General features: G+C 39.8%; 1 protein-coding gene across 1 annotated transcript in view; it reads left to right on the top strand.

The window, feature by feature from the left end:
• col22a1 (collagen, type XXII, alpha 1) overlaps positions 1-27,708 on the top strand; it is a 291,389-nt gene that overhangs the window by 133,347 nt on the left and 130,334 nt on the right. The window contains exon 13 of the mRNA XM_048529285.2: positions 10,497-10,550. Within this exon, the coding sequence (XP_048385242.1) occupies positions 10,497-10,550 (54 nt within the window). The remainder of the gene's footprint in view (positions 1-10,496; positions 10,551-27,708) is intronic.

The following is a 27,708-nucleotide window of genomic DNA, read 5'->3' as shown; positions in this document are numbered from 1 at the left end:
TGCAGGAACAGCAACTCATATTCCGCCTGGGAACCCTGCAGCCTAATAGTATCAATGTGGACTTCACCAGTTTCAAAATCTCCCCTTCCCCAACTGCATCCCTAAACCAGCCCAGTTCGTCCCCTCCCCCCACTGCACCACACAACCAGCCCAGCTCCTCCACTCCACCCACTGCATCCCAAAACCAGTCCAACCTGTCTCCGCCTCCCTAACCTGTTCTTCCTCTCACCCATCCCTTCCTCCCACCCCAAGCCGCACCCCCATCTACCTACTAACCTCATCCCACCTCCTTGACCTGTCCGTCGTCCCTGGACTGACCTATCCCCTCCCTACCTCCACACCTATACTCTCTCCACCTATCTTCTTTTCTCTCCATCTTTGGTCCGCCTCCCCCTCTCTCCCTATTTATTCCAGAACCCTTATCCCATCCCCCTCTCTGATGAAGGGTCTAGGCCCAAAACGTCAGCTTTTGTGCTCCTGAGATGCTGCTTGGCCTGCTGTGTTCATCCAGCCTCACATTTTGTTGTCTTGGATTCTCCAGCATCTGCAGTTCCCATTATCTCTGGTTTCAGACCTGTTGTTCTTATAGCCACCTTCGCCACCTTCGCCCAGTGACCAGCTTCCCACTGGCAGCTAGGAGCTTGACTCTTACTGACAGCGATCTATGTGAGGCAACGTGTGAAGCAAGCCAGGTTCTGAGCTTTGAGAACATCCAGTGGTGGTCACCAGATCTCGCAATCCTCACTCCTTTGCACCCATCACCTGGAGTCTTCTGCCTTTCCTCACATTACTCTGACAAACCAATTCCCTGCAACCCCACCACGTGACTTGGAGACCCCCCACGTTGAACTTTACCTCTGCATGACTTCCTCGCCCGAGGTAAAATATTGCACCTTGACAATGCCACAATATTCCTGATCACACCCCCCCCCCACCCCTGACCCCGCAGATGGTGATCCCAGCCAGGATCACCCCCTCCAAACTACTATTCTGTTCTGCATGCTCCCCTTTATTGCTTGAATTTCCTCCATTACCATCGCCTGTCCCACTTCAACATATGCCCCTGTTTCCCCTTATCCTTCACCCCCCACCATGGACTGCATACCTGTCCTTGACTGATAGTACCATCCTGACCAACAGCACCACCTTTTGGCTGGACTAAGAATAGCTCCCACCTATTTTCCAACATGACCGTTGTTTGCCGCTCAAGCAGCTGGGACATGATGTAGGTGTGAAATTGAGATCATGGCATGCTGTAGCAAGGTGTCCTGTACACTGGACACAACCTGACTGATAAATATAAAAAGAAGCCTGTCTGTGTATTTGTGTAAACCAGCAATAGGGGCAGCCGTGATTGTCTTCAGGTTCTGGCTGGTGTGCCAACATTCTATCAGATATGCCGCAGCATGGCATGGCAAGGCATGGGTATCGAAAACATGTAGATAGGCATTAAGTGAAAGAGTGGTAAATAAACAAGAACATAGCTAATCCACACTGCAAGCTAGGTAGCTATGCATAAAGTGCCCTTGAAGCAGTCTTGCAGTTGCTCGTTGCAGATTAACTTGCAAAGTTGGTCTGTACTTTGTAAGCAGCTCTGAAGAAGGGTCACTGGACATGAACAGTTAACTCTGCTTTCTCTCCACAGATGCTGCCAGATCTGCTGAGTTTCTCCAGATATTTCTGTCTTTGTTTCTGTACTTCCTAAACATCCTGCAAGAGGGTTACGGAGGAGCCGTGAAGTTCCTGAACGGCTGACAGTTATGAGATAGTGTCAGCAGAAAGGAATACATGTGGCCCATGCCCATGGATCATATTCTGAGATACTAATAACCAGCATGGAGGCTGTGCATAGCCAATGGCCAGGTACCCGGTCTCTCTTCCATGTCACAGATTCACAGCCTATAGGTTGCTCTCAGCAGTTGATATGATAGAAAGCTGCATTTTAATGCAGGGTGCTGTGCCTCTAATAAGTTTGTTAACAAGCAATAAATTCCCTTAATAGGCAACTCACCATTTCAATGAGAATCTCACCGAGGTAGTGACCTTAACAAGGTCAGCCAGCTGGACCTCATACCATATGAGTTCCCTAATTGGGGCTGTTAATCTCATTCAACCAGGCAGCCTCGGTTGACATATAAAAAGGGGAGTGTCAGAGATGCTGATGCTCTGAGTTGATTCAGAATGAGGGAGAACTAAAGCCAAGGACTGGCCATCTGTAAACAAAGGTGATGGATGCTGGCTTCAATTGAGTTATTCCAACCTCAAATCCTGGAGTTTAGTGAAAAGATTGCTGTGATCAGAAGGGATGTGTTTCTTGGCAACCCTTCAGAAGACGGGATGGGGCACTCCTCTATCGAAAAATTGTGCCTATTTTTTTCCCTAAGATCTCAACCACAGGGGTTTTTTCATATCATTTCTGGGTACATTGTCGAGAAATTGATCGCAACTGGTTCAATAGTTTGTCTCTGTGTCTCTGTCTCTGTCTCTGTCTCTGTCTCTCCCCTGGCACCATGCCTTGATGGCCATGGACATGCGTGTTCACATTGGTGTAGAGGTGTGAATTGTCTTTGTTAGTGGCACATACATCCAATTTGTGAGGCTCTTCAGAAAGGTCATCGTTTGTCTACCTCAGTCTCTTGTACCATTGATCTTTCCCATCAGTATCAGACTTGACAAATCATGAATTCTTATTATGAGTCAAGAAATTACAACCATCTCATCCTAACCTTAGCCACTGGCATCCTTTCGGCTTCAGATTTTGCTCACCCCTCCTGTGTTGGTTGTGTGATTTTTCCAATATAATCTTCATTATTTTCCTGAGAAACCATTGTCCTGTACTTTAATTATTCCCTGCAGTATTTTGATGATTACTGGACATTTGCTTCCACATGCTAGACAGAGGGGAGGTGGCATGTGGTGGTAATGTTATTAAATTTGTTGTTCCAGAAACTCATGCTGACATTTGAGGGACAGGAATTCAGATCCCAATAAGACATGGTGAAGGGTCTAGGCCCGAAACGTCAGCTTTTGTGCTCCTGAGATGCTGCTTGGCCTGCTGTGTTCATCCAGCCTCACATTTTATTATCTTGGAATTCTCCAGCATCTGCAGTTCCCATTATCTCCATTGCTGGAAAAGTTAAGCAGGTTCTGAGGAATGGTTTCATTCATGACTCTCTTCAAAATCTATTGCAGTTGCTTTTCGGAGTCAGCAATAAGAATAGTGTCATTAGTATTTCCTATGTCACTAAGGTTGTTGTCTTCGACTAATAATTAGATCTTCAATCTCTCGAAGAATGCTTTCACCACATAAATCAAATAACTCTGAGGCATACCCTGATGTAATGCATCCTTGAGTCTCCAGGAAATTAGATCATTCTCAACTTTTGTGATTGCTATTTGTTCCCAATGAAGATTTGTTATTATACTAAGATTTTGGACCATAATATCGAGAGGTTCTAACAGAGTCATCTGTTCTTTATGCTTTGCTATGTGGTTTGGTTTGCGAAGCAGTGTGATGACAATTGCATAAGTTTGATTTGCTGAGGTTACTCTCCCTCTTAACCTGTCCCTTCACTTGAGGGTGGTGATTCTCAGCTTAAGTCATCTTCAGTCATCTCTATCTAATGAAAGAGTGGCCCTATGCTCTGGAAAGACAATTGCAAATTGACTTGACTCATGCTTTGCCTTAGTAAATATCTTCATCAATAAAACTCATGAATGAATTTTTTTCATCCCTATAAGCTCTCTCTGGTCATTGCTCATGTACCTCAAAGATAGAAATTCTCAATCTGCTAGTTTCACAAAATTATATATTGAAATTCTCAAATTTCTGACATTACTGTGATAATGGTCCTATTCATTGTCACTTGAAAAGGACCCTGATAGTGCGATTCGTAGACTGAGTAAGAGCGATGGAGCTCACATTCAATACCCCCGGCTTTTAATTAAGTCTTCATTCACTGTCGTAAACTTTACTGAAGATGAGAGTCAGTTTGTCCATTTAATGTCTTCTAAACTTTTAAGTTGTTTGCTAATTATTCCTCCTGGCACTTTGACATTTTTTCCCCAGAAAGTCTGAGCAGCGTTGAAAAGCCTAACTCAGAGCCTAGTTGAACTAAAAAACATACATTTCTAATCTGTTCTGCCTTGGAATTTACTGGACAGGAGTCCTGCTATGAAACAGAAAGGAAAATCTGGGAAACATCACACCTAGCAGTGGGGGGGATCAGAGTGATAACTACACCCCCTTTACCAACAGTAGGTATGACATATAGAACATAGAACATAGAAAAGTACAGCACAGTACAGGCCCTTCAGTCCACGATGTTGTGCCGTGGAATAATCCTAATCCAAAAATAAAATAACCTAACCTACAGTCCCCTCAATTCACTGCTGTCCATGTGCATGTCCAGCAGTTGCTTAAATGTCACTAATGACTCCGCTTCCATGACTACCACTGGCAAACTATTCCATGCGCTCACAACTCTCTGGGTGAAGAACCTCCATCTGACGTCTCCTATATACCTTCCTCCTAACACCTTAAAACTATGGCCCCTCGTGGCAGTCAATCCTGCCCTGGGGAAAGGTCTCTGGCTATCGACTCTATCCATGCCTCTCATTACCTTGTAAAACTGTAGTATACTGTAGTGTAAATGTCCAGCAGCCACAACTACAGCTAATGTGAAAGGCCAAACATGTAAGATAAATATTAGGTAACATGGCAGGTCAGGGAATGGGTTGGATATGGTGTCAGGTGGGTGAGGGTTTAGGAAAGCAGTTGGAAGAGAGATTGGGATGGCCTTCGATGTGCAGTTATGGCGACAGGAGGGTAAGGTGGTATCAGATCACTGATAAATTATGGGATGGGGTGTTGAGTGGATTGGGGATGTAGGGTACAAGCTGGCATTGTGGATAGGATTCCAATTCAGTTAAGGTCATAAGGGAGCCGGGGGGGGGTTGGCATTGTAATATACTAGGTGCATTATTAGGTTGGGTAGCAGGTAGATGAGGGGCACAGGGTGCCAGGTGGGTTAATGGTTATGTGGCAGATGGGTGACAGATTAGACAGGCAACAAGGTTAGGGTATAGGCTGTATGGTGAGTCCTTGGAGTAGGCTGAATAGTCGGATCAGGGATGGGTGTTGTGCCTGGTAAGGTTGGATTGTGGGAGGCTGGCGTTGGTCGATGGTGGGGAAGGGGTATCGTGTCTGGCCGGAGGAAGCCAAAGAAGAGTCAGGGGGCATGTTGTGTTGGTGGTAGAGCACGACGGATTGTGTGAACATGCTTAGCTCTGGCGGGTGTTGGGTGTGTCACAGGAAGGTTGAAAGAGTAACAGTGTGGAGCTGAAGGAACACAGCAGGCCAGGCAGCATCAGAGGAGCAGGAAAGCTGACATTTCGTGTCAGGACTCTTCGGATATGAATATCTCTGAAGAAGGATCCCTATCCAAAATGTCAGCTGATGCTGCCTGGCCTGCTGTGTTCCTCCAGCTCCACACTGTGTTATCTCAGACTCCAGCATCGGCAGTTCTCCCTAGCTCCGAAGCTAGTGGTATATTGAGTTGTGAGGAAGATTTGTGAAGGTGATTACAGGAAGGGGTTCTGGTGTCAGGTTGTTCAGGTATGGCATGAGATATGTATTCAATTAAGATAGGTTGTGCTGGGGTTGGCTGGCTTAAAGTATAGAAGGCTGGGAAGGGGAGAGAGGCAGTGGTAAATTGCTGGCTTTGTCCAACAGTCACTCAAAGTTTAGAGCAGGTATAATCCTCCAACTTTTCCAGTGTAACTATAGAAGCAGAACTCTGAGAAAAAATCTGACTCCCAGGGACTTGCAGATGCAAGGAAATTTCTGTTTCCAGTCAATCCCCATGCAGTCAACTGCGTTAAGATTTCCACGTGATCACTGTACAGAATTCCAACCTACATTACAGAAACGACTCTCTAGCAAGTGAATTTTTTTTCATCTTACTTATTTCTTTTCATACTTCACCTTTCATAATCTTTGTACCATATTGTTTTCTTAATAGCTGACTTTTCTTGGCTGTTCAAGGAAATACGCAATCTAGCTTTCAAGTTTTCGAGCCCTTTCCACGATCATATCTCCATATTTCCCTATGATGCATCTGCCAGACTTTCCTGTGATTTCCCTAATGACTTGATCATTTGTACTTGAATTTTTGTTTTTAATTTGATCTATTCCTATTTTTGTTCAGCTGCTTTTCCTTCTCTTCAAAACATTCTTGTTTAGTCCATTTCTCTGATCCTTGCTATTTGCACTCATCTATTTGCTTTACCTTCTTTCCATCCTCCCTCAGATCCACTTTTTCATCTGGTCATCCATTTTTTCCTTACTTTTTTTTAATTGAAACGCTGATTTTTCATAATTCTAACACTAATACTTTGAACCTTTTGCACGTTGAACAATTTTTTTGACTTCATGCAATTTTAAATTGTTTTGAAATTCCCTCGGAAATTTTCCTTTGAGTAATTCAGAATTTGGTGTTCAGAATCTAATCTGAGTAGATGAGTGCGAAGCTATCTGCCATAGAAAAACTAGCATCTTTCAGCAATGGAATTACCATTTTGTTCTGCAAGTTGCAGTGCTAATCTAAAAATAGTTTGACTTGCCTGTCATTACACTGGATTGAGAAGACCCATTGCACTGCTCCCACAATGTCTTCACTGTTACCCTGGCACAAGATCACAACCAGAGACTGTCAGCAGGGTCTTCTGAAGCTGAGGCTGGCAGAGAATCAGGCAGTCCACGCCATAGATCTCCCAGTACACCCACCTCACCTGAAGATCACTAATCTGTAACATCATTAAGTAGCCAGGATGCTGGATGCAAAATGATCAGATTTTAGTCTTTCTTTTTGAACAATTTCTACGCTCCTATCTCTGAGACTTACAGCAGGCTATTTCATGGTAAACTTTGCAATGAGGGTTCAGGCATTGAAGAAGAAATGCGGTCAGGTGTTTGAAATTTTGCAACTTGCTACAAATGATTTTGATATGTAGAATGATACCAAGAGACCAATTATTTCATAGAATCAAAGAATCCCTACAGTGTGGAAACAGGCCTTTCAGCCCACCAAATCTGCACTGACTCTCAGAACATCACACTTTCCCCAATAACCAACCTAATCTACACATCCCTCAACATTATGGGCAATTTAGTATGGCCAATCCACCTAGCCTGCACATTTTTGGACTGTGGGAGGAGACTGGAACACCCATAGGAAACCCACGCAGACACCGGGAGAATGTGCAGACTCCACACAGACAGTCGCCCAAGGGTGGAATTGAACCAGAGAAAAATAAGGTGATTTCTCCAGCAACTACAATGAGTGAAAATTAAAAGCTATATCCCTCCTATCAATCACAAATTATTTATGGACATGTTTTTAAGGGACATTACCTAATTCTATCTATTTTAGCCATTATTGATGTCACTGTTTGCAGCCATTTAGTTGTCTAAACGTAGCTTTGTGAATCAGCTTTTCAAGCGGAATGATTGATTCATGAATAGTGTAAGAGTCTTAACATGCCAGCTAGTTGATAATGGAAGGATAAGAAATAGCTACTTCTGCCCCTTACCTGTTATTAATAGGTATTATTACAATCCTGTAAATGTACAACTGATTTGTTTGTGGGTAAAAATGTCTCATTGCAGTGAGCTTGAACTATCTACTCAAAATTTGATTTTATGCAGGAATTTGTGTTCTGCACTGGAACTTATTCATTGTGACAGTAATGTCAGATATTTCAAGTTTACCAACTTTTTGTTATTTCAGTTCTCTGCATGATACATTGTTTTTTTTTAAAGTTGTATAAGAGAATATTTCCAGCACCGGAAAATGATTCAGCAATTGGGGAAACCAGGCAATTTGTAAATCAAATCATTCACAAAGAATTTATGGCTATCTTCACAAGTACAATTATTCATTGTATCTCGCTCTAAGCAAGTCATATTCCAGTTGGTACCACATGGTTTCCTGTTTGCAGTAATTTCAAAAGATTTACTAAAATTTGGTCCAACAGAGTTTTTTTAGATAAATTGAAAGTAATCTAACTTTACTCAATTTGCCCAATAATCACAAAGAGAAATATTTTGGAAACAGATCCCTGTGGTGCAAATTTAACTGGTTCAACTGGTAAAGATTAAATAAAACTAAAATACTGTGAATGCTGGAAAACTGAAATAAAAGCAAAGTGCTGGGAGTCTTAGCAACTAGACAGAGAAATAGAGTCAACATTTTGAATCCAAAATGATTATTCTTTGGACTCTTTGGGCTGGAGGATCAGCAGAAGGTGTCTTATTGGATTATTTGTAACATTAACTCGATTTCTCTCTCCAAAGGTGCTGCAAGAGTGGCTGAGTTTCTTCAGCATTTTCTGATTTTGCAGCTGGTAACAATAACCGGAATAGTAAACAGAAAATGTGGAATTAAAAATGAGGAAAGACAGAAAACAGATTGCCACCTCCTGCTTTACACAATTGCGTAAAGCCAAGATCATAGATCATAGAATCCAGCAGTGTGGAAACAGGCCATTCGGCCCAACCAGTCCACACTGACTTTCTGAAGAACGCTCTACCCAGACTTGCAACCTCCCCCCATCCAATCCCTGTAATCCTGCATTTCCCATAGTTAATCCCTGTAACCTCATAACCTACACATCTCTGCACACTATGGGCAATTTAACATCCGGCTAACCTGCACATCTTTGGGCTGTGGGAGAAAACCGGAGCACCCGGAGGAATACCAAGCAGACACAGGGAGAATGTGCAAACTCCACACAGAGAGTTGCCAGAGGCTGGAATTGAATCCGAGTCCCTGGCACTGTGAGGCAACAGTGCTAATCACTGGGAGACCTGTCACATTTGTGAAAAGTGTAGAAGTATTTTGTTCTGGCAAGCTGTTGCATCATGATAATTAATAACAAGGTCCATTTCATTGTGCAAACTCAAAATGTAATGTGCAAATCCTGTTTTTAATTATATGGTTTCCAACAGAATTACTCATTAGCATCAAACAATGGCGGATTTTCTTTTCTCTCTATTGTCCCTCACTGTCCCAGTAAAAAATCACTGAAGAATATTTTACTATCTAAAATAGTTATTCTAGCTGAAATCAACTGGATTTATTGATGGTACCTTAGACACCCCTGGAAGGGAAAAGTTAGATACAAAGTGCAGGTAGTTCTAGACATACCGATGTGGAAGGAGCCAAAGGCGCAAAGGTATAGATCTGAATATATTCGCTTGTTTAGTGAAATTGTCATTTAAGTAATGCAATTTCCTAAGAAATTCAGACCATTTGGCCCAATAAGCCCACATCAACCCTCAAACATCCCGCCCAGACTCACCGCCCTCCCGCCCTATCCCTGTAACCCAGCATTTCCCTTTATGCCCAGGCAGTAAAGGCATGGAGATTCCTGACAATGGTTTGCATCCCCAGTATCTTCATGTTTGTTCTGAAAATATTTGAAATGTGGGAGTACACTTTTGTTTTCCTGTTTTTTTTTACAATTTAAGATTACAACCATTTTATTTTACTGTAATAAAATGGGTCCAGATTTATATATCATGCAAACAATTCAATACCTCTTGATAGTTTTGACTAAATTTTGAATTAGCAACGCAAGTAAGGCAGTCATTTGTTGGTGCTTACCAGTAAGTTTGAATTTTATCCCTCTACATCTCTACCTTCTTCAGTCTTTCCATTCCTTTATAATGCTTAAAAATGAAAATTCAGACCCTGTCTCACTCATTCTTCTCTGCTACTCTTTTCACACTTGTGGCGATCTTGGAGTTGTAGTTCTCGCACACCCATCTCAAAATAAAAGAAGATCCACTCAGCTCCAGTCAGTTTGGTTCAGTAGCAATCATTTTGGTTCTTTTCTGATGCCTTCTTCCTATATCTGAGGGCACTATTCAGGTTAACACTAGTTCACTGCAGTGGGAGTGTTTATGGTCGGAGCTTAATCTTGAGATGAGAGATAAAACTGAGGTCCTGTATGCCTCTTGAAATTGATACTGAACAATAATTTCAATATTTGGAGAGTGCCAAGAAGCTCTCTACATATTCAGATAACTGTCACACACTCAATAAATGCTATAAAAACTCATCTCTCATGATCATCACTTTATTTCTTAGTAGGGACTTTGGTGTTGAGAATTGGGTACCATAGTTACTTACATAACAACATTTACTGCATTCCAGCTGTCAGTTATTGAATGAAGTGCTCTGAGATATTGCGGCATGACAGATACAGTTATTATCATTTGATGATACATGAGGAATGGAAAGTGACTTCAATCGAGACACAAAAGCTGACAGTAGAGTCACACTTTGAATCCAAAATGAATATGTTTTTCTAAGTTGCTGTTTAGTTCTTGGCTTAGTTGTGAGGATAAGTAGACAGGGATTAGGGGATGGTGTTGTTCCCATTGATCATCATTACTGTAATCTTAACTCTCCTTTCTTTCTGGTTTCCAGGGAGATCCAGGTCCACAAGGGCAGACAGGACAAACAGGCCTGAAAGGTGAAAAAGTAAGCATGAAAAATCACATTGTCCTCAATAGTACTGTAACCATCACGATATTCTTGATATTAAACATTTTGAATTGTAAGCATTTTACATCAATAATTGAGTCAGTGACAGGATAATAGCTGTGGATGATAAGAGGACAGCTATTCAATGGGGTGAAGGTGACGAAGGAGCAACGCTTGTGATTTCAGATAAATCTGTTGGACAATAACCATGTGTCATATGACTTTGGCCACCGCAGTCCAACACTGGCACCTCCACATCATAGATACTAATTTCGCGATCAGAATTTTATTAAAATAAGACAAAGGATGGAGGATGCCAAAGACCTGAAATAAAAACAGGAATTCCTAACGAAACTCAGCAGGCCTGGTGGCATCTGTGGAGAGAAAACAGAGTTAATGTTTCAATTCCAGAGACCTTTTCTGAAGAAAAGTCACTGGATTCAAAATATTAACTCTGCTTTCTCTCCATAGGTACTGCCAGACCAGAATTTCATTCTTCTCTACGAAATATTGTCTATAACTTTAAAAAAAAATCCTTTGCCATAAACATTCTAATATTAGAAACAGTTAAAACATGAATGTAAACATACTTTTTGTCTTGACTGGTGCTTTAATCAAGTGATCATTTGGCCGCAGCCACCTCCTCCTACACTCTGTCCCCTTGATGTGCTCCAGCTTAACTCCAGCCTCAAGACTCTATTGGTCTCTTCTGTTTCCATCATAAATCTCACCAGGCGCATTACCATCATGAGCTCCACCTCTCAGAAGAAGAGCTTTTTTTTTAGCTAAAAGTCAATATTAATGAAGTTATTTATGTGAAAAGATAATCACAAAAGTATACAGATAAGCTCCTCACCATTAAATTACCCTTATTTGACATTGTGTTGATTAGTAATGTCAATAATTTAAGCTACTTTACTGTTCAGCCAATCACAAACTATTAAACTCATGTCACTTTTTACAAAGTCTATACTTGAACCATCTGTCCATTTGTTCTACTTCTTTCTAACTAATGTTCTGGACTACATCAGCTCATCAAACTCTGTCAATGCTTCCACCACTTAATATTCATAACTGTTCTGCCTCCTGCCCCATGTTCAACATCATGGATAATTATGACCAATATGCATTACTTACCATTTGCCTTCTTAACACCCCTTCAGCTTTTGAAATGAGTGTTGGTACTATTCTTTTCAAATATTCTTCTCTAAGAGTCCTCCTCAATGTTTCACCTTAATCACACAGCCTATCTTATAGTTCCATTGATATCTATCCTCAAATGAGCAGTACATCTCTTTCTCAAAATTCTTTTGTCACCTTTGTCACTGAAGTTCTCCTTTACTTTACCAATCATGGTAAATGATAGGAAGACAGTGTAGTGGTCATTTCTCAGGACTGGTACACCCAGACAATGTGTTAAAATCTGGAATTTAAAGCTGGTCTCAGTACTGGTGACTCTGATCTGATCTTACTCACATATGACTCCAGAACCCCTGTATTGTAGTTGAATCATGACCTGACTCTTAAAATAGAAGGCAAGCGAAGAAAGGTCAAAAAATGCTGATCATGCTGGCAATGCAAAAATATCATGACCAAATAATTTTAAAAGCAATTGTTAGTATGTAAATCATTTAATTAATCCTTTTGGGATCCAAAATCACTTGCTATTATCAAGATTTTTTATCAAATCCAACTTCTCGTCCACAATATATGTTGCCATCTCTAATTTCCCACGTGCTCTTCCTTAAGTCAAAACAAAGTCTGTCGATGCTTGAGATCTGACAACACAGAAACAGAAATTAATGAAGAAGCTCAGCTGGCCTGGTAGCATCTGTGGAGAGAAAACAGTTAAAGTTTCGAGTTGGGAAGAGTCACTGAATTCAAAATGTTAACTGTTTTCTCTCCACAGATGCTGCCTTAGTTTTGCTAGCAATTTGCGTTTGTGTGCTTTAATGCTCTAGGCACATGGGTTTGAATCCCACATTTTAGGTGATGGAATTTGTATCAATGAAAGTCTAGAATTAAAAGCTAGCCCAATGGCAACCACTGTTGATTGCCGTAAATATCCACTTGATTCTCTAATGCGCTTCAGGAAGGAAAGCTATTATCCTTGAATGGTCTGGCCTACATGTCAACTCCAAATGCACAGTGCTGATTCTGAACTGGCCCTAATGATACCACTTAGTTTAAGGGGCATTTAGAGATGGACAATAAATACTTACCCAACCAGTGATGCCCACATCCCATGAGCAAATTCAAACAATATATTATTCCAGAAAGCAGAGATGTATTCTTCCAAGACCAGTCTAACCTTGTTGCCCAGAACTGTTCAAATTACTCCATGTGCATTCAACACATGTTTTGAACGGCTGGAGCATGATTTCTACCTCCTTATATTTTTAGACTCCAGGTATAAATAACACTGGCATTTTCCTGTCTTCTTTTACATTTTAACTGAAATAAGTAGTCACAAAGCTTAACCAAATACCAATCATGTTTGTTTTACCAATAATGTACAGAGTTCAAATGTAGAGACAATTAAATTTTAGCAAATATTTGATGAATGAAGCAGTACATTGAGAAGAAAGTTTTATGAATACACAGACATTGCTTGGTTTTATTCTGTAATCTTATGACTTTCAGCTTCTTCCTTCATATTCCTTTTTTTCAAATTAACAATCTACTGATCAAAATCATTTCACAAATGGCCAATATTCAAGGAAGAGGTGGATGAACATTGAGGAGGCAGGGATTGAAATATTATGGGAAGAAAATGTAATTCCTTGCCATGGAACAAAGGGCCCATTCACTACAGACAACGTTGTGAAATTTGGGAATAGAGAGAGTTTGTGTTTACAACAAGTCAGCATTAAATTGTGCCTGTGAGGTCAATTGTCTCAAATGATTGCAGAACAAAAACTGCTAAAATGCGAGTCAGCCATCTGACAGTTTATCTTACTGAGTATGTTTCGGGTTGTGGGCGGGGTGTGTTTTGTTTGTTTGTATGGGAAATTCCATTTAAAATGCATTAACAGTCTATAGAGTCCACTGTTATACAAACTAGAAGCTTGCTTTAACACTGTGTTGGTCATATAAATTAGACCACTTGGTCTAGCATCACAGAAATGCAAGTATGAAACTTCACATATTAATAAAATTTTGTTTACAGGAAAGCGGTAAAATCGCTCAACTTGGGTCAAAGTTATGTGAAACGACTGGGAAATGTCAATTTAATAACTGAATGAGGCAGTGTTTTTTTTAGAAGGGAAACTGGGATGAGGGGATCCTACATAGTGTGGCACATTTTGCATCATCTGCCATATTGACAAGTTTTCCCTGTAATTGTCTAGAATACATGCCTCAAACAGGTATCAATCCCATCAGCTATGTAAATCGATCGGGCCTAGTATCTCCTTCATGTACCTTCAAAAAAGTATGACACCTGACCATGCTGCAGTCAATTTCTTCGATGCACATCAGCCAATATTTTTAAAAGAATTGATGGTAGCCTTCATCAGAAAATACAAGCATTTAACCTGAAGAGTCTAAAAGATGAGCAGAGCTCACTAACACTGTTGTCACTGTCAGCCACTAATCGCGACGACTCCAATCTTGCTCTCTCTCCACACACCACTGCTGCATTGACTAATGCTCCAGTGCCATCTTTTCCATTGACCTATTTTTATCTAGGCCATGACCACCCAGTTGCATCAAGACACCTGGGAGCACAATTGTCTACAGCTGATGAAGAATAATTACCAACTATGTGTGATGTGATTGCTCAGCAGTTTAGTGCCCTGCTTCACGTTTGACTGTGGGTACGTACCCAAAGATAGACAAAAATTAACATCTGAGGTAATCTTATGGTCATTTTGTAGGCAATGCAAATGAAAAGATGTGGAGTGAATGCTTGGAATTTGTGGTGGCTATGACGGGAATCTATTGGCAATGAATGTCTTTTCAGTAAAAGTGGCAGCTACATCTGGAGATTACATGTACAGAATAATGTGGAAAACCAGAAGTTGCTGGCAATGATTCAATGCTTATCAAGGGATTGAACTGTTGAACTGTTTAAAAATGCACACTTTCAAAAAATAAACATTTTTTGGCTTGTTATGTTAAGATTTTAGCTTCAATCTTAAGCTAGTCATAATCATCTACCTTGTTGTATGAAGATTAAAAATGAATGTAAAGGTTAAAGTATTTTTAAATGCTTGGTGTAATATCTAATTAGCTTTGACCCTACTTGCTGACATTACTGCTGCTACATGTATGGAGATTCCCTAGGTTTGGCACCAGGTTGAATCTATGACTAGGAAAGGGGCAAACTTTGACAGAGTTCACTAGATTTTTGTGGACAGGCATCTTTGCAGGAAACTAAGAATTACTGTTTGTCTGCCTTCATGGAATTTGTAGAAATGAGGAACTGAAAGAAATTAGTATTAGGAAAAAGATTGCACTCAAAAAATTAACCGGATTGAAGTTTGATAAATCCCTTGGACCAGATGAACTGCATCCCAGAATGTTGAAGCAGATTAGAGAGATAATTGATGCATAGGAGCTTATCATAAATATAACCCTACTATTTAAGTAGAGATGCAGAGAGAAAAAGAGGATTATATATCCGTTAGTTTGATGTCAGTAGTAGGGAGAATGTTGTCATCTGTTGTAAAGAATGGGATAATGAAACAATTGGGTGACATCATCATGGGTTTAAGAAAGAGAAATTGTGTTTTGTTGACAATATTTCTTATAATATAAACAAAAGTGAATCAGTAGATGCAGTGTGCTTGAAAATTCAGAATGTTTTGGTAATGTCCTAACCAGGAGGATAGCAAGAAAAATTCCAATACACAGGATTGAGACTGATTTTCTGGCATGAAGTGAGAGTTGGTTAAGAAGCTGAAAGCAGAGAAGAGGAATCAATAGACATAAAGGGGACTGCAGATGCTGGAGAATAATTTAGCTCTAACTGTCCCTCCTTGAATAAGCAACGATTTCTCACAGATAACAAATTGTGAAGCTGGATGAACACAGCAGGCCAAGCAGCATCTCAGGAGCACAAAAGCTGACGTTTTGGGCCTAGACCCTTCATCAGGCCCGAAATGTCAGCTTTTGTGCTTCTGAGATGCTGCTTGGCCTGCTGTGTTCATCCAGCTTCACACTTTGTTATGTAAGCGGAATCAATATGTCATTCTCAGGAAGAAAAGCTATTACTAGTGGTGCTCCATAAGAATCAGTTATGTTCATAACTGTTCACAATCTGTTTAAATGATTTGGATGTAGAGACCAAATATAATGTTTCCAAATTTGTTGATGACATAAAACTAGGTGGGAATGTAAGTTATGAGCACAGTACAATATAATCAACAGTGCCAACATGACTTCATGAAAGGGTAGTAATGGCTGTCAAATACATTGGTGTTATTTATGAAAGTAACAAACATCATAGATAAAGGGGAACCAGTAAGTTTAACATAAATGTGACTTTCCAAAACTTGCTCAATAAGATGCTGCACATAAGACTGCTTAATAAAATAAGAGATATAATAAAATAAGGGAATAGTATATAAGGCAGACTGACAGCAGATGGAAAATTGGCATAAGGAGGGCATTTTCAGGGTGGCAGCCTGTAACAAATAGAGTGCCATAGGAATCAGTGTTAGGACCACACATATTTACAATATTTATTAATAACGTGGATATAGAAGTGAATGCACTATAGCCAAGTTTGCAGATGACACAAAAATAGTTGGGAAGGCAAGTGGCAAGCGTGATACAAAGAGTTTGCAGAGGGATATAGACAAGTTAAATAAGTGGGCAAAAAATTCCAACATTGAATTTATAATTTGTGAAAATGTGAAGTCATCTACTTTTGCATGAAGAATAGTGGTGGTGAATATTACTTAAATGGGGAAAGACTGCAGAAAGCTGCAGCACAGAGGGATTTGATCCTGTATAATCAGAAAGTTCTATTATTTAAGTTCAGTGCACAATAGGGAATGCAAATGGGATTGTTAGATTTTGTTTCAAAATGAATAACGTATAAGAATAAGCAAGACTTACTAAAGGGAAGGCTCATATAAACTGCATAGGAAGGCCCTTTGCTTATGGTAAAGGGGTCAATAACGAGCGAGTAGAGATTTAAGAAAAGACGTAGAAGCTTAAGAGGGGGGTTGAGGAGAAATGATGTTACCCAGAGGGTGGTGAAAGTCTGGAACTCATTGCTTGAAAGGGTGGTAAGTCAGAAACTCTTGTAGATTTAAGCAGTAGTTAGATATTCACTTGCAAATCGAATTGCAAATGGAAAAGTAATATAGAGAAACTCTGCAGGTCAGGCAGGATCTGGCACTCTGTTTTCTCTCCACAGATGCTGTCGTAATTTTTAGCCAGCAAGTTCTGTTTGATTTTCTGATTTCTGGTATTTGCAGTTCTTTTGTTATTTTGGAGATGTGCTGCACTTTGGGAGGGCTAGCAAAGTCAAGGGATCGCATTATGAATAGTAACACCTGAAAAGTATTGAATATCAGAGGGACATTAGTGCACATATTCACACATCCTTGGAGAAGGTAGGGCAGGTGAATAATGTGGGTAAGATGTCACATTTATTATTCAAGGTATAGAGTACAAGAGCAAGGAGCTTATGCTGGAACTGTCTAAAATTGGTTAAAATTGGGGGACCGTGTTTACTTTTAGTACCGCATTGTAGGAAAGATGGGATTGCACAAGAGAGGGTGCAGAGGAAATTAACCAGAATATGTTCTAGGCTGCAAGGCCAAAACTACCAGGAAAGATTGGTTGTTTGATGTATGATGTGTTTGTTTACCTTTCGGTAGCAGTGGTTAAGACAGATCCTGACAGACATGCAGACGATTATAACAGGCACAGATAAAGTGAAATGTACAGCACATTTTCCAACGGCAGAGGAATCAACAACCAGAGAGCACAGATTTGAGGTCAGAGGTAGAAAGGAGAGAGAGATGAAGAATTTTACTTTTCACCCTGGGGCTGGCAGGCATCTGGAACTCACTGCTTGAAAGGATTGGTAAGTTAGAAATATTTGAAAAGGATTTAGATATTCACTTGCATTGCCATGTCCTCCAGGGATAAAAAGCTGAAAAATAGGATTAATGTAGTCAGATCTTTATTGATCAGTGCAGACATATTGGGCTGAATGACCTCCTTCTGGACTGTTCAAAGCCTATGAGTCTACACCTAAAAAAGGCACTCCTCTGCCCTTGCTACCAATCCCACTGCATTCGTCAAATCCCTGTACTGTGCCATCCACAATCCTGGGCCATTGCAGAGTGTAATTCATTCAGGGAGAGACGACAGCAACTGTCTGATTGGTTCCTAATATATGCCAGGTTTTCCCAGGAAGAGACAGCATGGTGTCTCGCAAACTCAAGTGGCCAAGACCTCCATTCATAGAATCCCACTGAGGAGCAAATTGCTTTTGTCACTTCTAGAGCCTCCAGACCAAAACGCAGATGTATTATTACTAGACTAAGAATAATTTAGAATATTAGGTTTGCCTAATTGAGATATTGCATTGTTGATCTGTGCTATGAGGCTTCCTCCATTTGATACTTTAAAATACTGTGTAATGCAGCTGTTGCATGCTTCGTCTTTTTGAATAATTGTATCTATTCAGTTCCATATGATATTCTATTGCAGATTATAGTTTATATCACAAGTCTCATGTGAAAGAACTTTTGCCACACAAAATGACGTCAACACTTTATTTGGGGGGAGGGGGGAAAGGATGTTGAGCACAATATGAATGGGAGTAAAAGGGTTAACTTAGAGCATGTTTAAGAAGGACAATCTTAAATTACTTTGAAGGAAGACAGATAGTTGGCAAACAAAAAGAATTTACGTGCTGTGAACTTACAACTCTGAACCTAAACTCAAACTGCCAAACTTTTACAAGGAAACCAACAGAGAAAGAGGCGGAGAAAGAGAAAAGTATGTGCCATCTATTGGGGCCAAATTGAGGCTCAGGTCCAACAAGTAGGGACACTAATCTTTGCGCTGAAGAAACTTCCTAATTCCTCCAAATAATGAGCTTCATTGCATTGCTTTTGATGACATAAATTGCAACATTAATAATGCTGTACAATAGGTTGAACTCTTGCCTCCAACGTTTCAGCTTTTTATTGCATTGTTGAATATATGGTAGGAGCATCATTAGCTCACCAAAATCTCTGTGTTGCTCCTGTTGTCATTGCATATGTCTCCATACAGACTGTTAAACAGCACTTTACCACTGTTTTGTAAGAAGTTGTCACTTATAATAAAGAACTCTGTTTGGCCACACATTTTGGGGAAGTGTTAAATCATTTCACAAAGATTTATTGGGCTTCAGGGTACTACAGCAGTAAAGTTTAACTGAGTACGCACCATCAGGTTTCATTTAGCAAACAACAAATTGGTTTATATCGTTTGATGTGTCATCACTTTTCTGAAGACGCCAGGGTCATATTTAATGTTATGTTATCTGATATAATAATTAATGCATTAAAGCTGCCAGAATGAAATACAACAAAAAAAATAGCTGGATGAAACAAAAGCTGAAAGTGATATTCTTGCCACCCAGTTTGATAGTGCTGTTAAAAAGGCTTTCGGAGTGTTAGACCATAAGACCAGAAGACAGAGGAGTGGAAGTAAGGCGATTTGGCCCATCAAGCCCACTCCGCCATTTAATTCTTGGGTGATGGGCATTTCAACTCCACTTCACTGCACTCTCCCTGTAGCCCCTGATTCCTTCTGAGATCAAGAATTTGTTGATCTCTACCTTGAAGGCATCTAACGTCCCAGCCTCCACTGCACTCCGTGGCAATGAATTCCACAAGCCCACCACTCTCTGGCTGAAGAAATGTCGTCTCATTTCCATTTTAAATTTACCCCCTCTAATTTTAAGGCTGTGCCCATGGGTCCTAGTCTCCCCGCCTAACAGAAACAACTTCCCAGCATCCACCCGTTCTAAGCCGTACATTATCTTGTAAGTTTCTATTAGATCTTTCCTCAACCTTCTAAACTCTAATGAGTACAATCCCAGGATCCTTAGCCGTTCATCATATGTTAAACCTACCATTCCAGGGATCATCCGTGTGAATCTCCACTGGACATGCTGCAGGGCTAGTATGTCCTTCCTGAGGTGTGGGGCCCAAAATTGGACTTGGGGGCTTAGATGTTAGGTTTTATTGTTAGAGGGATTGAGTTCCGGAGCCGTGATGTCATGCTGCAACTGTACAAATGCTAGTGCGGCCTCATTTGAAATATTGTGTGCAGTTCTGGTCACCCCATTACAGGAAGGATGTGGAAGCATTGAAAAAGGTGCAGAGGAGATTTACCAGGATGTTGCCTGGCCTGGAGCACAGGCCCTATGAAGAAAGTCTGAGGGACTTGGGTCTGTTCTCATTGTAGAGAAGGAGGTTAAGAGGAGATTTAATAGAGACATACAAGATGATCAGAGGATTAGATAGGTAGGACAGTGAGAGTCTTTTTCCGAGGATGATGACTTCAGCTTGCACAAGGTGGCTTAGCTACAAATTGAGGGGTGATAGATTTACGACAGCTGTCCGAGGCAGGTTCTTTACTCAGAGAGTGGTAAGGGCGTGGAACGCCCTGCCTGCCAATGTAGTTAATGTAGCCACATTAGGGGCATTTAAATAGTCCTTGGATGAAGCATGTTTATTCGAGAGCGGTAGATTCTGACACAAAGAAACAGACCCTTCAGTCCAACTCCTCCACACCAAATAGGCTTCCCAATCTGACCCAGCCCCATTTGCTGACATTTGGCCCATATCCCTTGGAACTCTTCCTATTCATATACACATTCACCATATCTTTTAAATATTGTAGTTGTACCCACCTCTACCACTTCCACTGGCAGCTCGTTCTGCACACAAACCACCCTCTGCATGAAAAAGTTACCCCATTGATCTTTTTAAAATCTTTTTCTTCTCACCTTAAACCTCTGCCCCGTGGTGTTGGACCACCTCACCATGGGAAAAAGACTTTGGCTATTCACTCTTTTAATGCCCCTTGTGATTTTACAAACCTTTGTATGGCCACCCCGTAAAAATGGCCTCACCATTGTCCTGTCCAGCTGCACTCTGCCTTCCCAGTTCCTACTCTCAGTGTTCTGAACAATGAAGGCACGTGTGCAAAATTCTTAACCACGCTGTCTCCTTATGACTCCATTTTCAAGGAGCTACGTGCCTGTACCCCTTGGTCTCTTTGTTTGGCAACTCTCTCCAGGGCCCTACCATTAAGTGTACAAGCCCTGCCCTGGTTTGCCTTACCAAAATGCACTACCTCACATTTATCTAAATTAAAATCCATCTGCCACTCGGCTCATTGGCCCATCTGATCACAGTGCCGTTGTACTCAGATAATCTTCCTTACCAATTTTGGTGTCATCAGCAAACTTACTAACCATGCTCTGTATATTCACATCCGAATCATTTGAAGTCTAAGACCATTTCTCTATTGGCTTAGGCCAGATCCATGGGTAATGGGTGGAGAATAATTACTTTTGGACATACTCCTCCCTTCTATCATACATTTTCTGCAAAATCAATCAATTTTAAGATTATTTTGTTCATGGTATGAGACCAGTATAGAATAGATCAATCAATCTGTGTAGAGTACCAGTGTGAAGTGACTGATCCAGTTTCTATAACATAATAAATATGGACTTCTAAAGGACAAATCATATTTGAATGACTAACATGCTTGGAGTTTTGTTTGAAGAAGTAATAGAAAAAGTCAATGAAGATAATCTTGTTGACGTGTTATTCATATTTTTAATCAACCTGTTCAGATGTGCTGTGACACAAGGCAAGACAGAGTCCAGAACTTTTGGCTCAAATGTAGGGCCACTATTATGGTCACCATATATTTTTATATTCCTAGTCAACCTGTTCAAGCTGTTGTGTTATCTAGAGCAGATGGGATGTGAATTAAGGCCTCCTAGTTCAGAGGTAGGGACACTGCAGTTGCACCGTAAGTGCCTCCATCTGTTGGAATAATGTAAATGGAATTTCAAAGTCATACAATGGAAAGATTATGGAATAAAAGAGACAGCAGCAATGTGGAAGTAAAAGTGGCTGTGTAATAAAGAGAAAAGAAGTCAATGACAAGGTTTGGGCTGGAGGAAAATTTGTGGTGGAGTTCCCCAGGGGTCACTATTAGGACCCTCGTTTTTCCTGATATATATGAATTATGTATTTCTTAGCATGCAGAGGACAAATTCAATGTTTACAGATGATACAAAATTGTAAGTATTGTAAACTGTGAGGAAGACCACATAGAGCTACAAAGGACATAGACAAGGGGGCTATGAACTCAACGAGGACATATATTCCCACCGTTGTGGTACAGCAGCCAACTGGATAAACTCCCTGAATCATTGCGGAACTTTGCTTCTCCCTTTCAATCATTATCTCTGCCACCCTTGGCAAGAGTTCCTGCTTAGAAGAGTGGGCGGGAAAACTTCTTAGCTTAAATGAACGTCTCTCAGCTCCCACCAGTTGGAGCAGAGCCTTTCCTGTGGAAAGTGAATAAAGAAATTTAAACTTCATGCTACATAAAACTGTATGCATTGGTTGTTAAGTGCTGAATACTGGAGCAATGTATCTATGGGGCTTGATGCTGATGAATGCAGTCTTGTTCTTGAGTGCAGCAGAAATGAACAGATTTACAATAGATCTGCTGAATCAACAGAAATGGTAATTAATTTGCTTTATGTTGGTACATGGATAGGATGATTTTAAATGTTTTTTTTCTTTATTCTGTTAACAATGAAATAACAGGACTGAGCTGAATTTTATGATTAATATATACTACATAAATCATACATCAATATATTTGCAGCTCAAGGCAAGTCAGCCTCAAATACATTGAATTTATTTGGTCACAGGCGTGCTATAGTGACACATAGCACTGCAATGTCTTATGATAATTAGTTGATGAAAGTATAACAACTTAATTCACTTTAAGACAGGTAGCACTTTATTTATTATCTCTGGTTTGTAGCAAGTTTGGAAATGAATAATTACAGATGCGTTGCTTTGTGATATCTAAGCTGCTGCTTTTATATAAAAAGTAACTGCATTTGACAACATGCATATTACAACTTGCAGCAATCTTGACTTACAAATGCACTATATTTCTCTAATTGTGATGGTCAAGATAGTAGCAATACTGTTTCCTGGAATTACAGATGATAACACAAATAATGTGTTGAAGATTCAACAAGATTTTGTGTTATACACGTAATGAGATTTAAGTATTTAAGCAGCCAGAAAAGGCAATCCAATTTTGAAGTTTTTTGTGAGTCATACGGTTGCTGACTACTTACATCTGGCGAGAGACTTGTAAAGCTTTGATTCCCACCAGCTGACAAACACTACTTTTCCAGATGATAAATTAACCCTGACAGTTCAATGCATCCATAACTCTATATTTTTCCAAAAAATGCAAAGCAAGCAACAGTAATTATATATTATACTTATATTATCAACCAGCATTTACTGAAATAAATTGAGATATATGTTTCTAAAGAAATTCTACCTAAAAAAGAATAAAAGATAGACATGAATATTTTCTTCATCAATTTCCTCCTTGATTCCACTGAATATGTTGAATAACATTGAAATGTAGTTCTGCAGAAGCCATTTGTAATTATTTGTTGTGAATTTTAACAATGAACATTGGTACATCATTCAACAGAAAAGTGAATACTCAGCAAGAAATATTCCTATTTACACTCATTATTTAGTTATTTACTACAAAGTGATCGCAAGATGGAAAGACAAATGGAGTTAGAAGCCTTTTCCAAATAATCCTTGATTTCCTTACTGTTTAAAAATCCGCCTGTCTCAGCATCAAATCTACTTAGTGATCAAGCTCCTCTGCCCTCTGCAGTAAGTTACTTTAAAGACTCACTATTCTATGAAAGAAGAAATTGCCACTCATCTCTATTTTAAACGGGCAACCTCGCATTCTGAGATTATGCCCTCTGGTCCTACACTGTAGAAGATAAGAATATACAGGCTTGTAAATAATTATGATCTCTTCAGCCAGCCTCAGAGAATATCACTGATCCAAATATAAATTAATCATTCAGATTCAGATACCCAAGGCCACTGCATTGGCTTTTAGCTGACATTAAATTAAAAAAGAAGAAAAAAAATATAAAAACCTGTCATAAGTACAGGATGTCTCAACATAGTTCACATTCCTATAATGTGGAGATTTTCTTGAGCCAGGGATCAAATTTAAGTGTCCACAAAAGCAGTTAGATAAATGCAGTAAATTCTGATAAAATTCATCAAAGATACGTGTAAGGTATCAATCTTAGATTGGAAGGAAAGTATTAGATACCAGAAGTAAAGACCATAAGATGATAAGATGTTAAAACAGAAGTAGGCCATTCAGCCCATCGAGTCTGGTCTGCCATTCAATGAGATCATGGCTAATCAGATAATCCTCAAATTCACTTTCTCGCCTTTTCCACATAATACTTGATGTCCTTACTGATTAAATCTCTGTCTACCTTGGTCTTGAATGTAGTTAATGATCCTAGCCCTCTGCAATAAGATATTTCAAAGACTTACTATTCTCTGATAGAAGAAATTCCTTCTCATCTCTGTCTTAAATGAGTGACCTCTTGTTCTGAGATTGCGCCCTCTGGCCTCAGACTCTCCCACAAGGATTGCTTGTTTACCACAGAGTTGAGGAGTAATTTCTTTCCTCAGTTGGTTGTTAACTTCTGAAAATCTATATGTCAGAGATTGGGATCATTAGAATGTATTCATAACTAAATTAGATTTATACAGGAGCCATGGCTTTGGGAAAGTAGGGTTGAGACCATGAGTTAATCTAGATGTTGCCTCGAATTTCAAATGTTACATTGAGTTATTTAATGAATATCTGTAAAAGGTTACAAGACCTACACACTGAATGATTTGATATTTTCCACCTGCAAAATCTATTAATATGTACCAGGCAGGACAAAAAATGGATAATAAAATGTGAGGCTGGATGAACACAGCAGGCCAAGCAGCATCTCAGGAGCACAAAAGCTGACGTTTCGGGCCTAGACCCTTCAACGTCAGCTTTTGTGCTCCTGAGATGCTGCTTGGCCTGCTGTGTTCATCCAGCCTCACATTTTATTATCTTGGAATCTCCAGCATCTGCAGTTCCCATTATCTCAGGACAAAAAATGGAAATGTCTTCATAATTCAGCGTGCTTTGCAATTCCAAGTGAACATCACTCGAAGTGAACATCAAGCATTGGCACAGATATGACAACCTCCACTTCCCATCAGAAATATTATTCACCTAATAATAATATATTTTATTAATATGTAAGTCAAACTTTGCTTTACAAAGGCATCATGCAACTGAATCATTTAGGAAAGATAGCTTGCCTGTGCAGAATTATCTCAGCTTACCAAAGGCAGTATAAATGGTGTAGCAGGCCATGTTATAAAGAAGGAATCAGCTTGTGTTCTTCATCCTGATATATTAAATCACAAGGTCAACATGTTTACCTATGTCCAGAGTTAGGTGACGCACCAGAGGATGCTCATTGCTCTAGGAATCCCAACAAATATCTGGGATGATTTTACATTAAATTTCATGAGATTATGAAATGTCTGATGAGAGTTAGAGACTGCAGTAGATGACATTTCTATATTTTAAGTGGATGAGATTGCTAGTTGAAGAAGCAAATAGAACATGTATATGAGATTATAGCTACTACTCATGTGAAGATAAAACCCAAAACTGACAGCCTGTTTACATGTTGCAATTTTGATTGCTTCCAATTAAAATATATTTACTACATAATCTCAATGATCACACACTAACCTTCTTCATGGTCAATCTTACTATTGATCTCCATGGTCAGGAGAAGGCTCCCTAATTTACATACTATTAATGGGTACCAGTGCCATTAGAGGTAAATCTTGGACACCTCCATTTTTGTGAAGACCAACATTTGTGTTTTTTGGCCTGCCCCTTATGCAAACAAGAAGTGACTCCTATTTTTTACCAAACTCTGAAGTTAATTGTGTAAAAGATTTTGTTGCCATCCTGTGAGGTGGCAACAGCATAGAAACCGAGGTAGTTCATAAAAGCTGGCCATGTTACATTCACTTTGCCAACCTCAGCCATGACTATCATTTGCATCTTAGTTTTTCAAGACCAAAAAAGAACTGGCAACGTTTAGATTTCCCACATTTCAGAAGGCAATGGCACACAAGTCAACTGGAGCCAGGTGGTGATACATAATTTAAAATCAGTGAATTTTATGTAGTGGATGGGAAGGAATCTTCTGTCATGCTCATTCTCTTCAATTTCATTCTAAATTGTGCTGTGGCAACTGAAGACTCTCACACTTTTATATCTCAGAACATAGCAAGAACACTGAAGAGAATACCTAAGAGCTGAGACACAAGTTAGCCTTGTGTCAGGGCAGGTGAGGCTTCCCTTGGCATTCTAAAATAAACAGGGAAACTGCTAAATAGAAATAAATACTGAATGGAAAGCAGTGCGTTGAGATTTTTAAGTGTTAAATAAATATAATAAAACAATATTCAACTGACCCCTGATATGATCTCAAGAGATCCTTAAAAGTAACTTCAAAAAAAGAAAATCAAATTCCCAGTTATTAATGGATTAAACTAAGTCACAAGGTTTTACATTTTCATCAGAAGACTTTATACTCACTGACGGTTAAATAAAAATCAAGTATGACTAACAATGCTATATTTTGTGAATGTATTTATTTAACTATCCATTAAATTATATTTCAGGCAATGACTGTCTCCAATAAGAATCTGTATAACCACTATCCTTGACATTCAACATGATTACCATCACTAAACCCCCACATCAACTTCCTGAGGGTTATCATTGAAACTCAACTGAACTCACCATATAAATACAACCATGACAAGGGCAGGCCAGAGACTAGGAATACTACAGAATTTATATCCTGACTTCCCAAAGCGTGTCCATCCTCCACAAGACATAAGTCAGGAGTGTAACGGAATACTCCCCATTTCCCTGGATGAGAGCAGATCCAACAGCACTGAAGAAACTCGATGCTCTTCAGGACAAAGCAGCTCACTTGATTTGAACCACATTCATAAATATCAATTCCCCCACCACCAATGCTCAGTAGCAGTTGTGTGTACTATCTACAAGATGCACTTCAAAAATTCACCAGCTTAGACAGCACCTTCCAAACCCACAACCACTTCTTTTTGGAAGGACAAGAGCAATAGATACATAGGAACACGACTGGTTGCAAGTTCCCCTCCAAGCCACTCACCATTATGACTTGAAAATGTATTACTATTCCTTCACTATCACTGGATTAAATTCCTGGAATTCCCTCCCTAATGGCATTATTGATCTACTTACAGCACATTGACAGTTGTTTAAGAAGGTAATTCACCATCATCTTTTCAAAGGCAACTAGAGATGGATAATAATTGCTGTCAGCCAACTATGCCTGTGTTCTATGAGAGAATATTAACAAAAAATATCTTTGGGACGTCTATGTAAATGATGAACAACAGTGGACCCAGCATCAATACTTGTGGCACACTGCCAGTCACAGGCTTCCGGTCTAAAAAACCACCCTTTACCCACCACCTTCTGTCGTGGACCGTCAAGTCAATTTTGTATCCAATTGGCTTGCTCACTCTGGATCTCATGTGATTTAATCTTACTAACCAGTCTACCATGTGGAACATTGTCTATAGAAACAATGTGTACCATTCTGCCCTGATCTATCTTCTTGATCACCTCTTCAAAATACTCAATCAAATTTGTGATACATGATTTCCCAAACCAAAGCCATGCTGACTATCTCTAATCAGACCTTGCCTTTTCAAATGCATGTAGATCTTGAATCTCAGAATCCCTTCCAACAACTTACCCATCACTGATGTTAGGCTCACCAGTCTGTATTCCCTGAGGTTCCCTGTCATTCAATTTAGGAAACCTACTCAGCATTGATGAATTGGGCCAAAGGGCCTGTTTCCATGCTGCATGACTGTATGACTCTGTGTTAATGCCCCAAACTCCTAAACCATATGATTCGTTAAATATGAATTTGTCGCAACAA

This window comes from Stegostoma tigrinum, chromosome 5 (genome assembly GCF_030684315.1).
Source record: "Stegostoma tigrinum isolate sSteTig4 chromosome 5, sSteTig4.hap1, whole genome shotgun sequence".
NCBI lineage: Eukaryota > Metazoa > Chordata > Chondrichthyes > Orectolobiformes > Stegostomatidae > Stegostoma > Stegostoma tigrinum.
Note: the sequence above shows the minus strand (reverse complement) of the source record. Positions and strands in the feature narration are given on the sequence as shown.